The 14,400-nt window shown below is 44.1% G+C and overlaps 1 protein-coding gene across 8 annotated transcripts in view; it reads right to left on the bottom strand.

The window, feature by feature from the left end:
• The window catches only part of Cadps (calcium dependent secretion activator), a 480,326-nt gene that overhangs the window by 372,977 nt on the left and 92,949 nt on the right, over positions 1–14,400 (bottom strand). For all 8 annotated transcript variants that reach the window (XM_058582090.1, XM_058582085.1, XM_058582091.1 and 5 more), the window contains exon 2: positions 9,741–9,854. In XM_058582090.1, coding sequence (XP_058438073.1) covers positions 9,741–9,854 — 114 coding nt within the window. The remainder of the gene's footprint in view (positions 1–9,740; positions 9,855–14,400) is intronic.

The raw sequence follows: 14,400 nt of genomic DNA, 5'->3' as shown, positions 1-14,400 counted from the left end.
ATAGATGGAGTTGGAGACTATCATGCTAAAGGAACTAAGCCAATCCCAACAAACCAAAGGCTGACTGTTTTCTCTGAGAAGTGGATGCTGATCCATAGTGAGGGTGGAGGTAGGGGAGAAGGAGGAACTTTGGATTGCACAGAGGGGAAATGAAGGGAGGGAGGGAATGTGGGAGTGGGAAGGACGGTGGAATGAGATGGACATTATCACCCTATATACATGCATGATTGCAGGAGCCGTGCAATTCTGCATCGTGTACAGTCGGAGGAATGAGATGTTGAGCTCCATTTGGGGACAAATGCATTTTGTGTGTGTCCAAATGCATTCTGTTCTCATGTAAAACTAACTAGAACAAATAAAAAATGTCAGTTTTCAGCCTTTTATTGTTAATCCATAAAAAGAATACAAGGGCACTGGGAAGCCATTGAGGATTTCAAGCTGGTTCACGTCACAGGACTGGAAGGGACAAAGGGAATAGGTAGGGAGGCCAGTTGAGAGGCACTTTGTAGAAGGACAGGAAAGCAGTAGCGTAGACAGAGGACGAATTCTTCCTAGTCAGCTCCAATCAGCATCGGAGGGGAAATGCTGAATGACAAAGCCACACTCTTCTCCCCACCTGTCCACATCAGTGTCCCACAGACTGGGCCAGCCTGGGGACCAGCACTCATCACCAAATGTGATTTCCTCAACACCCTTCCCTAGCTGCCATCTGCCGTCTGGTGGAGATCTGAGCCCCAGCCAGTCTACAGGTTCCAGGAGGGCCAGGTGGGGTGCTTTGGTCTGATCACCTCTTCTGGGTATAGAACCAAAGACAGGGCCTAGCACCCAGCTGGTTTTCGGTATTTGTTGAAGGAGTGTACGAACCATCAGAACAAAGTTGACTGCTCTGGCAAAGACCTCGCTGCAGCTTTGGGTGGAATAAGAAGGTCAAGAGGAAATCAGCAGGCAGAGTATATGGGTCCTTCTTCCTTCCTTCCTTCCTTCCTTCCTTCTTTCCTTCCTTCCTTTCTTTCTTTTTTTTTGTTTTTTTTGGTACCAGGGATTGAACTCAGGGACCCTTAACCACTGAGCCCCATCCCCAGCCCTATTTTCTATTTTATTTAGAGACAGGGTCTCACTGAGTTGCTTAGGGCCTTGCTAAGTTGCTGTGGCTGGCTTTGAACTCGAGATCCTCCTGCCTCAGCCTCTCGAGCCACTGGGATTACAGATGTGTGCCACCGTGCCTGGCTCTAGGGGTCTTTCAAAACAAGTTAGTGAGTCCCCCCCGCCCCAGGGACCTGATAACAAGGAGTTAAGAGATAGGCAGGATGTTGACCCCAGCTGGTGTCCATAACTGGCTGGGGAGCTCTGAATCCCAGACACATTCCCTGCTTCACAGTCACTCCCTTGGTGCCCAGCAGCCACACAGGACATGTTTGTCGACCCACGAGTGGTGGCCTAGCGGTCACTTCACCTCCATCAACCTCATTCTCCTGCCCGCTCCCCGCAGGCTCATCCCCCCTCCTCCCTGGACAAGGATCACACTGAGAGGACTTTGAAAAGTGGAAGGAGATGTGACTTCCGGGACCCAGAAAGGGGCAGTGAGCTTTGTCAACAGGGTGACAAAGGAAGCTGAAGTCTGAGGGGATAGGGGCAGGTGAAGTGACCAAAGGAGGCCAGACAGCCCTGGGGAGAGAAGGGGACAGACAGCAGGAAGTGGATTTCCCCAGGCTCATCATCTGCCTTGGCCTCTCTGTCCGTCAAAAGGCAAGTGAGGCCCGAGCCAGCCTCCCCGTGACCCCCACACAGGGGACGGATGTGCTTGGGCATCTGCAACAACCACTGGAGCTCACGTGTGCTGGGCGCTCTACCCGCTTTCCTGTGGCCTCTTGTGTGTGTGTGTGGGGGGGGTGTGTGTGTGTGTGGTTTAGTGGCTGTGACATGGGACTTTAACCTCAGGTGCCACTCTTGGCAGCCCATCCAGAAACCCTCTCTACTCTTCTGCCAACCCCCAGACAGGTCATCACGAGAGATGGGAGACAAAGAAATATGGGGTTGCGAAGGGCAGTCAATCCAGAAGCGTGGCCCCTTTATCAGCCCTCCCCTACCCCCCACAGCCTAGCAACCAAGGTCGGTTTGGAAACACAGGAACACATCCGCTCCCAGTGGCTCTAGTACATGGTGAGGCTGGTCCAGCTCCCATGACTTGCTGACAGGCTGAGAAGCCAGGACAGATTCTTTCCTGCTTTGAACAAGTTTATCATTCCAACACAGATAAGAAAGAGGCAATGAGGTTCAGAAAGCCCCAGACGCCAACCCGTAAAACATGGTCACCGTTCATTAACGGCATGGGGCCGACATAGTGTTCAGGGCAGGGTGCTCTGGGATCACCCCACATGAGTTCAAATCTAGGCTCTTCTGCCTCCTAGCTTTGTCACCTGGGCAGTAATTGTCCTTGGTTTTAATTTCCTTCCCATCAAAGTGGGGATCATAGGCTGGGTGCGGTGGGGCACACACCTGTAATCGCAGGGGCTCAAGACGCTGAGGCAGGAGGATCTCAAGTTTGAGGCCAGCCTCAGCAACTTAGTGAGGCCCTAAACAACTTAGCAAAACCCTGTCTCAAACTTTTAAAAAATGAGATAAAAAGGGCTGTGCTGTGGCTCAATGGTTATATGCCCCTGGGTTCAATCTTGGTACCTAAATAAATAAAGTAAAATGAGGATCAGAACAAACTTTAACTGTAGGATTCTGATAAGCATCCAATGAGTTCATGCCTCCATTTCATTATTACATTGCCCATGACAGGGTCAGAATGTGATTAAAAGTTATAGTTATTTTAATAGAAATATGCAGCCGTGAAAATTATATATATATATTTAAGCATGGTTGTCTAGGATTATAGGTATTTTCAACCATTTAAATTCAGAGATTTTTTCCCTACATTGTCTAATTATTTTATAACTGGTATCCCTTACTTTTATCATCTTTTGAAATACCACTCTCTAACTTAAAAAAAGAAAAAATATGAAATTTTACTTTCTTTGAGGCAAGGTGCCTGTTAATTTCTAAAATAAAATGCACTTTTTAATCTTAACCCATATGTCTCATGATCTCATTTATGGGACACCTAAAAACTTAAATTAAGCAAACAATAGAGCACTTATGATAACTTTGAAATAGATCTTTGTTTTTAGAGTTCTATTCTTTTGGGAAAAGTAAGAGGTGAATGATTGGTGATGATATTCATTAACAGCGATGATGTCATTGATAATATTATGATAATAAATAATATAATAAATTCTAGATTACGATGATTTCCAACCTATATTCATGCACGTGTGTCAGTTTCATTGAAATGCTTGCAGGCATTGGAAACTTGACACCTCTTGGGTTTAAAGATACTCCCCACCAAAAGGTAAAGGGTCCTGGGCCGGATTTCATTAGCACACCTGGGGCCACGGCCAGGTGGTAGGTGGAACTAGGGTAGGAGCAAACCATCTCCCTTTTGTCTCTTGAGACCTTTTCCCTGTCTCCTCCTTGCACCTCCCTTGCCCTTGCCCAGGTCCCTAAAGCAGGCAGTGGACTGATTAAGTTTGATTTCTCTTCTATTATTGCTAGATAGCACATGCATAGAAATACATGCAGCTGTATGACATGTCGCACATGGTACCAGGCCACCTTTCTCCCCCTCTAACCTTAATGTATCAATAATGCAACTTTCCAGGACATGTGCATATGTCTGTATGTGTGTGTATATTCATATGTAGTATGCAAACTCACATAGACATATATACATATACCATTTATGCACACCTGAGAGCTCAATGTGGTTTGAAGCTTCCTCTCTTTTGTAAATGCCTTATTGTAGCCAGGCATTGTGGTGCACACCTATAATCCCAGCAGCTTGGGAGGCTGAGGCAGGAGGATTTCGAGTTCAAAGCCAGCCTCAGCAAAAGCAAGGTGCTAAGCAACCCCAGTGAAACCCTGTCTCTAAATAAAATACAAAATAGGCTTAAGGATGTGGCTCAGTGATCCAGTGCCCCTGGGTTCCATCTCTTGTACCAAAGCAAACAAAGAGAGCTCATTTTACTAACGTTACTATTTCTGTTTTCCTTGGTAAAAACTTGGGAAACCTCTGTTTAGCCTAAGAATGGTTTTACAATATTACCTGCCATGTAACCACCTTTATGTAACGCTCCCCCCACCCCCCAAACTGGGTGTAAATTTCAAAGAATTTCCAGACTCAGGGTCCAGGGATTTTAAGGCATTAGTCCCTCTGGACCACTGCAGCTTAAATAAACCTGCTTCCTGATAATTCCTCCAGCTGCTCCATCACATGAAGAGTGGGGCAGTCTGTGTAGAATATGGACACAGATTCCTGCTACCAATTAGAGTGCTTGGGTCACAGTGATAAATTCTGTTTGTTTGGTTTTTTTCCTCCCTTGTACTGGGGATTGAACCCAGGGGTGCTCAACTCCTGAGCCACATCCTTAGCACATTTTTATATCTTATTTAGAGACAGGGTCTCACCAAGTTGCTTAGGGCCTCACTAAGTTGCTGAGGCTGGCCTTGAACTTGTGATCCTCTTTCCCCAGTCTCCTGAGCTGCTGGGATGACAGGTGTGCACCACTGCACCTGGCCAAGATGTTTATCTTAAAGGAGCTGAGAGTCCAGAAGGGTGTAGTGGCCCCTCTGATGCCCCATCAGGACTGTGGGTGTGGGGACAGGATGGAGTTGCCTTGCGAGTCAGATTTCAGAGCATGCACTCCAGCCCTCCGCCCTCACGCCATAAACAAAGAGCTTAAAGGCTTATTCTGCTGCTCTGCATAATCCGCTCAGACCATCAGGGCCACCAGGAAAGGACAAAGTAGCCCATATACTCTTGAGAGACATGGGAATCTCAGCCTCATCTTCCAGCTCAGGCCCTAGGCCACAGGAGCTAGCTTTAATGGTGGCCAACCTGGTTCAGACCCAGTTGGATGGGCCCAGCTGTGGAGAAGAACATGCCTCCCCACTGCTTTTATTTCTGAAAAATGGCTCTGGATTGCTTTAGCATGTTGATAAATCATTGCCCTGGTCGAACAATTCTAAGTCCTAAACTGCGCTTTCCTAGGACAATAATCTCAAAAGTTTTAAAGGAAAAGTTGATATATATATTTAACTGTCAGTGATGTTGGTAAACTGGTATGCAAACGTGGTACAATAAGATGGAGTGTATAATGAGAGAGAGAGAAAGAGGGAGGGAGGAAGGGAGGAGGAAGACTCCATTTGGAAGGAGAATGTCGGCTGATCGCATCTTCAGAGCATTATATTCACCCTCTTCCAGCATCAAACACCTTAATTTCTTATTCGGAAACCATGGTGTGTCACTGTGACTGCAGCAGGCCAAGTCTGACTGCAGGCTCTAGAGGTGGTACCATCTCGGGCCTTTCCCCTGGGCTATTTCTCCTCAATCCATTGTGATTGACTCAGGAAGGTACAGTTGACCATGGCTATTCTAGGAAATCTCCCCTGGTCTTTGCTGGGACTCTCAGCAAAGAGGTGTTCTCTTCACCCCTGGGATTGCAAAGCTGGTGGAAGGGTCTAGTGTCTTCTCCATGGAGAGTACCTGCTCAAGAGTGAAGTTCACATGTGAGTGGACTCATGTGAGAAGTAGAGGGGAAGGGCCAGGCATGGAGCCTGTAATCCCAGTGGCTCGGGAGGCTGAGGCAGGAGGATCCCGAGTTCAAAGCCAGCCTCAGCAAAAGCGAGGCACTAAGCAACTCAGTGAGACCCTGTCTGTAAATTAAAAAAAAAAAAAAATTAAAAAGGGTTGTGGAAGTGGCTCAGTGGTTAAGTGCCTTGAGTTCAATCCCTGGTACCAAAAAAAAAAAAAAAGAAGAAGTGGGTGAAGATGCCCATCTTGCTGGCCTACTGGCCAATCTGGAGTCTCTGGCTCTGCGTGGCTAAAGCAGGGCCTACTTCTGGCCTGTTCAATTACTTGAGCAAATATGTCTTTAGCCTAAAGCTAAAGCCAATTTGAGGTGGGTGTCTGTCACTTGGAATTCAAAGAATCCTAGTCCAAAAGGCTTACTGGGGATACACCAGCCCCCAGAGTCGGGTGGGGAAGGTACTAGCTTTCCCACAGCCCAGGAGTGATAGGAGACGGAGAGAGGGAGGGGTGATGGATCCAAGCTCGGCCAGCCTAAGTATTAATCCTGATCCCTGGACTGAGGACCTCTGCTTCAGAGGTTCAGACTTCTCGAGAAAAGTGAATCTCAGACTCTCCAAAGCTGTACTAATGAAGACAGCAGTTAGATCATTAATGCCCACGTTCTCTCCTATGTTACTCAAATCCTAACATTAAACATTCAGTAATTTCTTGTTGGCCTGCATTCTCACGAGACCCAAAAGAAGCTCTTTCAAATAAACCAGACACCATAAAAGAAAATATGGGGATCACTTTAGATATCATGACAATTCCCGGAGACTCATTAGCTTGGTGACGACTATTAATTTTCAAATTTAATTAACAGAAATGGCACTTTCTTTTAATTTGTGTCATTAGTCAAATGAGCTTCCTAATTAAGATGTGCAATCTACAAATTTATAAACTCTAGTGAATGAGTCTAAACATGGAACCACTGATAAGGGTCTGTTCTGACAAGTGTTCTCACATTTCTCTCCCACTGGCTTTCAGAACTTGAAAAAGAGGGAGAAATTAATTTCATTACCAGGCATTTTCTAGACACTATCTTCAGTTAGATATACTCAAGTTAGTCCCTGCCATACATCACTATGATTCCAAATTCCATTTCTACTCTCCATGAAATTCAACTGAAAAATTGCATGACATCAGATAAACAGCAAGACCAATGCTCACTGACAATAATGGATGCTAATTGCAAAAGTTAAAAAATAAAAAAGATTTAAATTTGCATAAGTATACAAATGACCTCAACTTTTTTTTTCTTTCTTTTTTCTTTTTTTGGGATTGAACTCAGGAGCACTTAACCACTGAGCCACATCCCCAGCCCTATTTTATATTTTATTTACAGACAGGGTCTCATTGAGCTGCTTAGCACCTTGCTTTTGCTGAGGCTGGCTTTGAATTCAAGATCCTCCTGCCTCAGCCTCCTGAGCTGCTGGGATCAATGGCGTGCGCCACTGCACCTGGCTAAAAATGACCTCAACTTCTAAAACAGCTTCATATAGAAATTCCATCAAGAAAACATTGTGTAAAAGGAGTCTGTGGTTGGAACCAACAAATATCCAGAAACAAAGGTTGTTTACTGTTAAATGCTACTCAGCAAACCAGTTGATATTTTCATAAGATCTCACTGCAATCATGCTCCACTCTTGGCATGAAAGAAGGAATCAAATACTTCAATCAGTAAGAAGGAGATTTTTACCAAATCAGGATCTCTCAACTAAGATGTCAATCAATTACCATATTGAAAGCAATTATGGATTGAATTGGCCAATGGGAAGATCGATGGTGTGCTTAGAGCATTTGAGGGGCAGGAGCTCCAACATATTTGTTCTGAAATAATTTTCTGTCTAATAATGGAAGGAAGGAGAGCTGGAGGGAGGGAAGGAAGAAGAAAATTAATGAAGCAATCCTGTTGGGGCAAGAATCCGATTGTTTTGGATTTTCATACACTTGTTTCACAATTATTTTTATTTTGAATTGCACATGGCAAGGTGCCATCAGCTTTTAGTGTTTAGGAGTTAGAATCTAATGGTTTTAACCTAGCCTTGAGGGTGGATAAGAAATCTGGGACATAACATTCCAAATACAGATAATATTTATCTGATTCACATTATCATCGATTAGGACATAAAGTAAAATGTCTTTTAAGGTCTACGTAGTCATTTCTGAAAATATGCATGTCAGTAAAACATTGCCAATGGGAAGGGAGGGTATGTCTGCTTCTTTTTTTTAAAAAAAAAAAAACTTTTTTAAAAATTGGTGCTTTATAATTTTTTAATTGGTGCTTTATGATTTTACATAATAGTGGGTGGGGTGCATTGTTATATATTTGTGCATGCACACAATACAACAATACAAAAATGGGTCGATTTCATTTCCCAGGACCTCCCCTTTCCCTCCTCTTGCTCCTCCTCTTCTACTCTGCTAGACCACCTCTATTTTCATAAGACCACCACCCCCTGCCATTTCCCCCTACTCCCTTTCCCTCCCTATCTTCCACATATGAGAGAAAGCATACAACCCTTCACTTTCTGAATTTGGCTTATTTTGCTTAAGATAATGCTCTCGAGTTCCATCCATTTTTCCAGCAAATGGCATGCCTATTTCTTTAATGATGGACAAATGACAGATAATATCCACATTGAGAAAGAATACTTATAAAACTTAAAAATACTGGTGGAGCTGGGCACGGTAGCACACGTCTGGAATCCCAGTGGCTCAGGAGGTTGAGGCAGGAGGATCACATGTTCAAAGCCAGCCTCAGCAACTTAGTGAGGCCCTAAGCAACTCCATGAGACCCAGTCTCTAAATAAAATACCAAAAATGGCTGGGGATGGGGCTCAGTGGTTAAGCACTCCTGGGTTCAATCCCTGGTACCAAAAACAAAAAACTTGAATTTTTTTTTTTCTTTGCAGATCCACTGTATTGATAAATAAACCTTGGAGACCCAGTGGTAAAAATAAATCTGAGATACGTACTCAGGAGAGATACGTTCTCTCCTTTGTAGTGTTTTTTCTTCAGATAAGTACTGCATTTTGGACAGAATGTTAATCTCTAGGAAGGAACCCACACATGGCAGCATTTTAATAAAAAACACAAGGGAGATTGTTAAGCCACCATCCTTGGGAGGCACAATTATCCCTTTAATTTTTTCATGTTTTATGGGTTTTTTTCCTTTCTTTCTTTTCTTTTCTTTTTTTTTTTTTCTTTTGTGGTTCTAGGAATCAAATTGAGTCGGGGGGGTTACCACTGAGTTATATTCCAGCTTTTTTTTTAATTTTTAAAATTTGTTTCCCAGTTATATTCTAGAAAAAGACTTTCTTAAAATTTTGAGACAAGGTCTTATTATATTGCTTAGGGCCTTGCTAAATTGCTGAGGCTGGCCTTGAACTTGCAATCCTCCTGCCTCAGCGTCCCGAGCCACTGGGGTTACAGGCATGCATCACCATGCACAGCTACATTAGAAATGGTTGAAGAGGTGGAAAAATGCTCTGGTCACAAAGTCTTAGTTTACAACATTTTAACAGCTACATGACCTTGACTAACTGGTTTAATTTCTTTGAGTCTCAGTTTCTTCATCAGTAAAATGGAGATATTTAGCAAGATCTAACTCATATGAATGTTACCAATCCTATTGAAAACACTCAGCACAAAAAAAACTGTTAGAAAATTGTAGTTTGGCTGAGCACAATGGCAGCACACTCCTAATCCCAACAATGTGGGAGGCTGAGGCAGGAGGATCTCAAGTTGGAGGCCATTCTCAGCAACTTAGCAAGATCCTTTCTCCAAAAAAAAAAAGGGGGGGCTGGGGATGTGGCTCAGTAGTAAATCTCCCCTGCATGAGAAAAACAACAATAACAACAAAACCACAATAGTTGGTACTTGCAGGGTCCCTAAAGCAAAATGCCATTATTCCTTAACATTGTAACAAATCACCACCCCCTTTGCCTCAGGAGGGATGACCCCACAGGAACCCAAGGCTCTGGTTCCTTGTCTCCAATAGCTCAGAATTCCTGCACCTGGGGCCTGGGTAGCCTGGGCCTTGGGCTGCTTGCTTGGTGATTCTCACCTCATAGTAACTCTGCACTGCGTTCATGAAGGCTTCGTCGGCCACGATCTGTGTCTCCCCATTGAGGAAGGCCTGAAAGCGGTCCTTGACGGTCTGCAGCTGCTGTTTGCTGATCTGCAAGAAACCAGAAACAGGAGAAATGAGGGCTTGTTCAGGACAAGGCTAGTTAATGGTGACTTTCCACCAAAGAGGCCAGTCATTAACAGATACCACTAAAACGTCACCCAAATCCCAGTTAAATAAACTGCCTTAGAAGCAAAGGTAACACAGAATGCATGTGTCAGACTCGATAGTAATTGCCTTTGTTTTCCCAAATCTTCCTTTTACGGGGCTTTTGTGGGGTTACTTCTATCTGGGATATTTGTGAGATGGAAATGGGGTGCTAACCATGGACTCAGGGTCAGATAAAGAGGGGGGTCGGGTGTTGGGCAAATTCACAGTCATTCCATCCTGGAGTGCTGCTGTTCAATGGTAGCTACATTTGTAATTCTAAATTTTCTAGAAGCCATCTTTCAAAAATATTAAAAGAAACAGGAGAACGCTCATGAAGTCCTGGGTTCAACCTAAGTGCTCCAACCCCCCACCCCCACCCCCACCCCCACCTAAAAAAAAAAGAAAGAAAAGAATTGAAGTGAATTTTAATATCTTTAGTGAACCCAATATGTCCAAAATATGACCATTTCTAACCTGTGATCATTATATAAATTTATGAGACATTTTACACTTTTAACGCTGTGTTTTGGAAATCAGGTATATTTTACCCTTATTACACACATCTCAGTTCAGAGTGACCACAGGGCAGTGTTCAAGGGCCCCATGGCTACTGGCTACTGTACTGGATGCTGCAGATCTTCAGCATGCAATGAACTCACTTCTTTCTTTTGGGGAGTAGCAGGTACCAGGGATTGAACTCAGGGGCACTCGACCACTGAGCCCCATCCCCAGCCCAATTTTGTATTTTATTTAGAGACAGGGTCTCACTGAGTTGCTGAGGGCCTCACTAAGTTGCTGAGGCTGGCTTTGAACTCGCGATCCTGCTGCCTCAGCCTCCCAAGCTGCTGGGATCACAGGCCTGCGCCACCATGCCCGGCACAATGAACTCACTTCTAACTCACTTTGTTGAAGCTTTCCTCCTCTGATCCAGGGATATTGGTGTAAGTGGAGATGAAGAGAAAATCATAGTTTTTCTGAATGTGCTTGAAACCATTTGAGCTACAATGTGAGGCAGCAATTCATTTGCTCATAAAAATGCCACCCTAACATGATTATATGACTTCAGTGACTTCAGTCACAAATCCTTACAGAACAGAACAAAGCAAGGCCAGGCACAGAATTTCTTGCTCAGAATTCCTTCCAAGCAGGGTCAGGCCCAGCTCTGTAACATTTTGGGGAGTGAGTTGGGGTAATGGAGCGGGAGAGAGCAATCAATTTTGCTTTTGTCTTAAATGCTTAATTTCTTTTATGTTACTTATTTGTTTTCTTATTGGTTCTTTTTAGTTATACATGACAGTAGAATCCATTTCTATATAATTCTATAGGTATAGAATATATCCTTTTCTAATTAGCATCCCATTTTTGTGGATGTACACAATGGTGGGATTTACTGTGAATTTACATATCTTCACAGGCAAATTGTTTCAGATTTATTCCAGTCCCATTCCACTCCCTTCCCTTTATCCCACTCTGTCTAACCTATTGAACTTCTATTCTTCTCCTCTCTACCCTTCCTTATTGTGTGTTAGCTTCCAAAAATTAGAGAAAACATTCGACCTTTGATTTTTGGGGGGATAGCCTTATTTCACTAAGCATGATAATCTCCAGTTCCATCCATTTACCAGCAAATGCCATAAAGTCATTCTTTTTTATGGCCAAGTAATATTCCATACAACATTAAATGCTTAATTGAAATAAAACCATGTACCATCATTTGAATGATGATGATTGCTTGACGACCCAGGACAAATCCACTACCCATTTAACCTTCCATTAGATGTGCATGATGCTCATTTATTCACAAATAATTGCAAAGCAACTACCATTTGCCTCTCCCTGCACCAGGACCCATGCTTTGGTGTTCAGGTAAACATATTCAACCCCTGATCTCACTGATCAGGACCAGGCACTGGAAATCAAAACAAATAAGGGTTTCTCCTCAGGGATTCTGCAGTTCAGATGAAGAGGGAAAAGCATATGAAGAATTTTTTTTTTTTTTTTAGGATTTCACAGGAGAAACTACAGAGTATCAAACTTTGAAAAGAGAAAGAATCTTCAGGAACATTGATTTCAATCAAGGTCAGAGAACACACAACACAAATCCATACAGATCATCTCACATTTCCCTCAAGGTATCAGCTCCCAGCAGTAGGGGAGTGAAGGGTGGGGATTTGAATGGCAGAACTCTCTTGCCCCCTGCACATGCACATCCACTACTTTCTCACCACCAAGTAAACAAGGATTGAGTTCATTCAGTCAGCTCTCTGGGTGTGTCGCTGGGAAAACCTCAACTGCTTCACCTGTATAATGGGCCAGCACTGACCTTGGGGCGTGCTCATGATGATTAACTGGGGTCAGGAAAACAATCAGCACAAAAACTGGCACAGAGTTATCTTATGCCTCAGCATATACCCAGAGGACTTAAAATGAGTGTACTACAGGGATGCAGCCACACTACCGTTTACAGCAGCTTATTTTAGTCATCATTTTTCCTGCTATGGCTTAAAGAGCCAACCAGAACAACTGTAGAGGAGGACAAGTTAATTAAGGGCCCACAGTTTCTGAGGCCTCTGTCCATGGACAGCAGGCTCCATTCCTTGGGGCTAGAGGGGAGGCAGGACATCATGGAGGAAGAGTGTGGTGGAGGGAAGCAGCTCCCATGGTGACCAGGAAGCAGAGAGAGACTCCACTCTCCAGAGACAAATAGAGACCCCCAAAGCCACGCCTCCAATACCCCCTCCTCCTGCCACCTGCCTCCAGCCACCACCCAGTTAATCCCATCAGGGGTCCATTCACTGGTTGGGTTAAGGCTCTCACAACCCAGTCATGTCTCCTCTGGACCTTTTTGCATTGTCTCACACATATGAGCTTTTGGGGGACACCTCTCATCCAAACCACAACACAACTCCATTTACAATAGCTAAGCTATGGAACCAACCTAGGTGCCCTTCAACAGATGAATGGATAAAGAAAATGTTGTCTATATACACAATGGAATATTATGCAGCCATAAGGGAGAATGAAATTATGGCATTTGTTGTTAAATGGATGGAGCTGGAGAGTACCATGCTATGTGAAATAAGTCAATCGCCCAAACCAAAGGCTGAATGTTCTCTCAGATCCTAACGCACAATAAGGGGGTGAGGAGGCAAGAATAGAAGTTCATTGGATGAGACAAAGGGGAATGAAGGGAAGGGAGGGATGGGAATGGGAAAGACAGTAGAATGAATGGGACAGAACTTTCCTATGTTCATATGTGAACACACGACCAGGGAAACTCCACATCATGTCCAACCACAAGAATGGGAATGTACACTCCATGTAGGTATAATATGTCAAAATACACTCTATTATCATTATATGTGAAAAGGACAAATAAAAAAATGTTAAATAAAAAAACTCTCATACCAAAATAAAGAACATCACCCAGAACCCAGAAACACCTGCAGGTCCCCAAAGTCACTGCCTCATTGAGAAGCTGACTATGAGCCTCACATCTATCACCCTAGGTTAGTTCTGCCTGGTTTTCAACTTGCTACCTGTGCACCATACATGATGAGATTCATCCAAGTTTGCTCAAACTCATTGCCACATGGTGATCCAACGTAGGACTCCACCATAACTGACCCACTTTATCCTGATGGCTAGCAGGACTTTCTTTATTTTCAAACTGTGCTGACTTTTCATTGTGCACCCATCCACAAGAGGAATACAGGTACAAGAACCACACCCATCTTGCACTCTGGTAGCTTCTACTGCACTACACACCATGGACTCTAACCAAGGTTTGCTGAATGCAGGCATTAACTCACTCCATGGTTACTGCATACCAGGCTCTGGAGATGTAAAATGGCCGAGGTACAATCTTAGCCTCAGAGATCACAAGTTCAACTTCGACCTCCTAGCATTCTTTGCCAACTGCAGGAGTAAATGGAAAATCTTACCTAGCGGCTCTTAAACACAGTGAGCCTGAGAATTAATCCGTGGGGCAGAGTTGATCTCTGGGTAACCTAGATAAGACTGAACCCAGAAGGTGACCTTACAGGAACAAACTAAAATAATTGGCCCAGAGCAACTGACGCCAGGTGTACAACTCTAGATAAGCAGGATTCTGCAAGCTGCGTACAGAGCGAACCCTCTGGAGACAGAAGTCCAGTGGGCGGTATTTAGTATGGATAGAATCCACTTGTGCATCGAGGCCAGAACTGGGAGTTGCTGTAACGCGTTCCAAGAGCAGAAAACCTGAAAAGATGAAGGGTAATTATGACAGAGGAAAGTGCGGCTGCAGCTCTTGCGAGAACTATCCAAGCGCCCTTGCTTCAGTCTACCTCATGAACCAAGTACTGAAAAGTCCCATTGCATTTTGGGCCATCTGCAATCCACTCAGCACAGCGGGGACGTGCCAGATGGACTGGCTTAGGGTGTGAAGTGGCCCCCAAAAGATCAC

The sequence above is a fragment of the Marmota monax genome, unplaced genomic scaffold (genome assembly GCF_021218885.2).
Source record: "Marmota monax isolate L192 unplaced genomic scaffold, Marmota_monax_Labrador192_F-V1.1 WCK01_AAM20220418_F8-fsc00042, whole genome shotgun sequence".
Lineage (NCBI taxonomy): Eukaryota > Metazoa > Chordata > Mammalia > Rodentia > Sciuridae > Marmota > Marmota monax.
The sequence above is the reverse complement of the archived record's forward strand: the minus strand, read 5'-3'. Positions and strand labels throughout refer to the sequence as shown.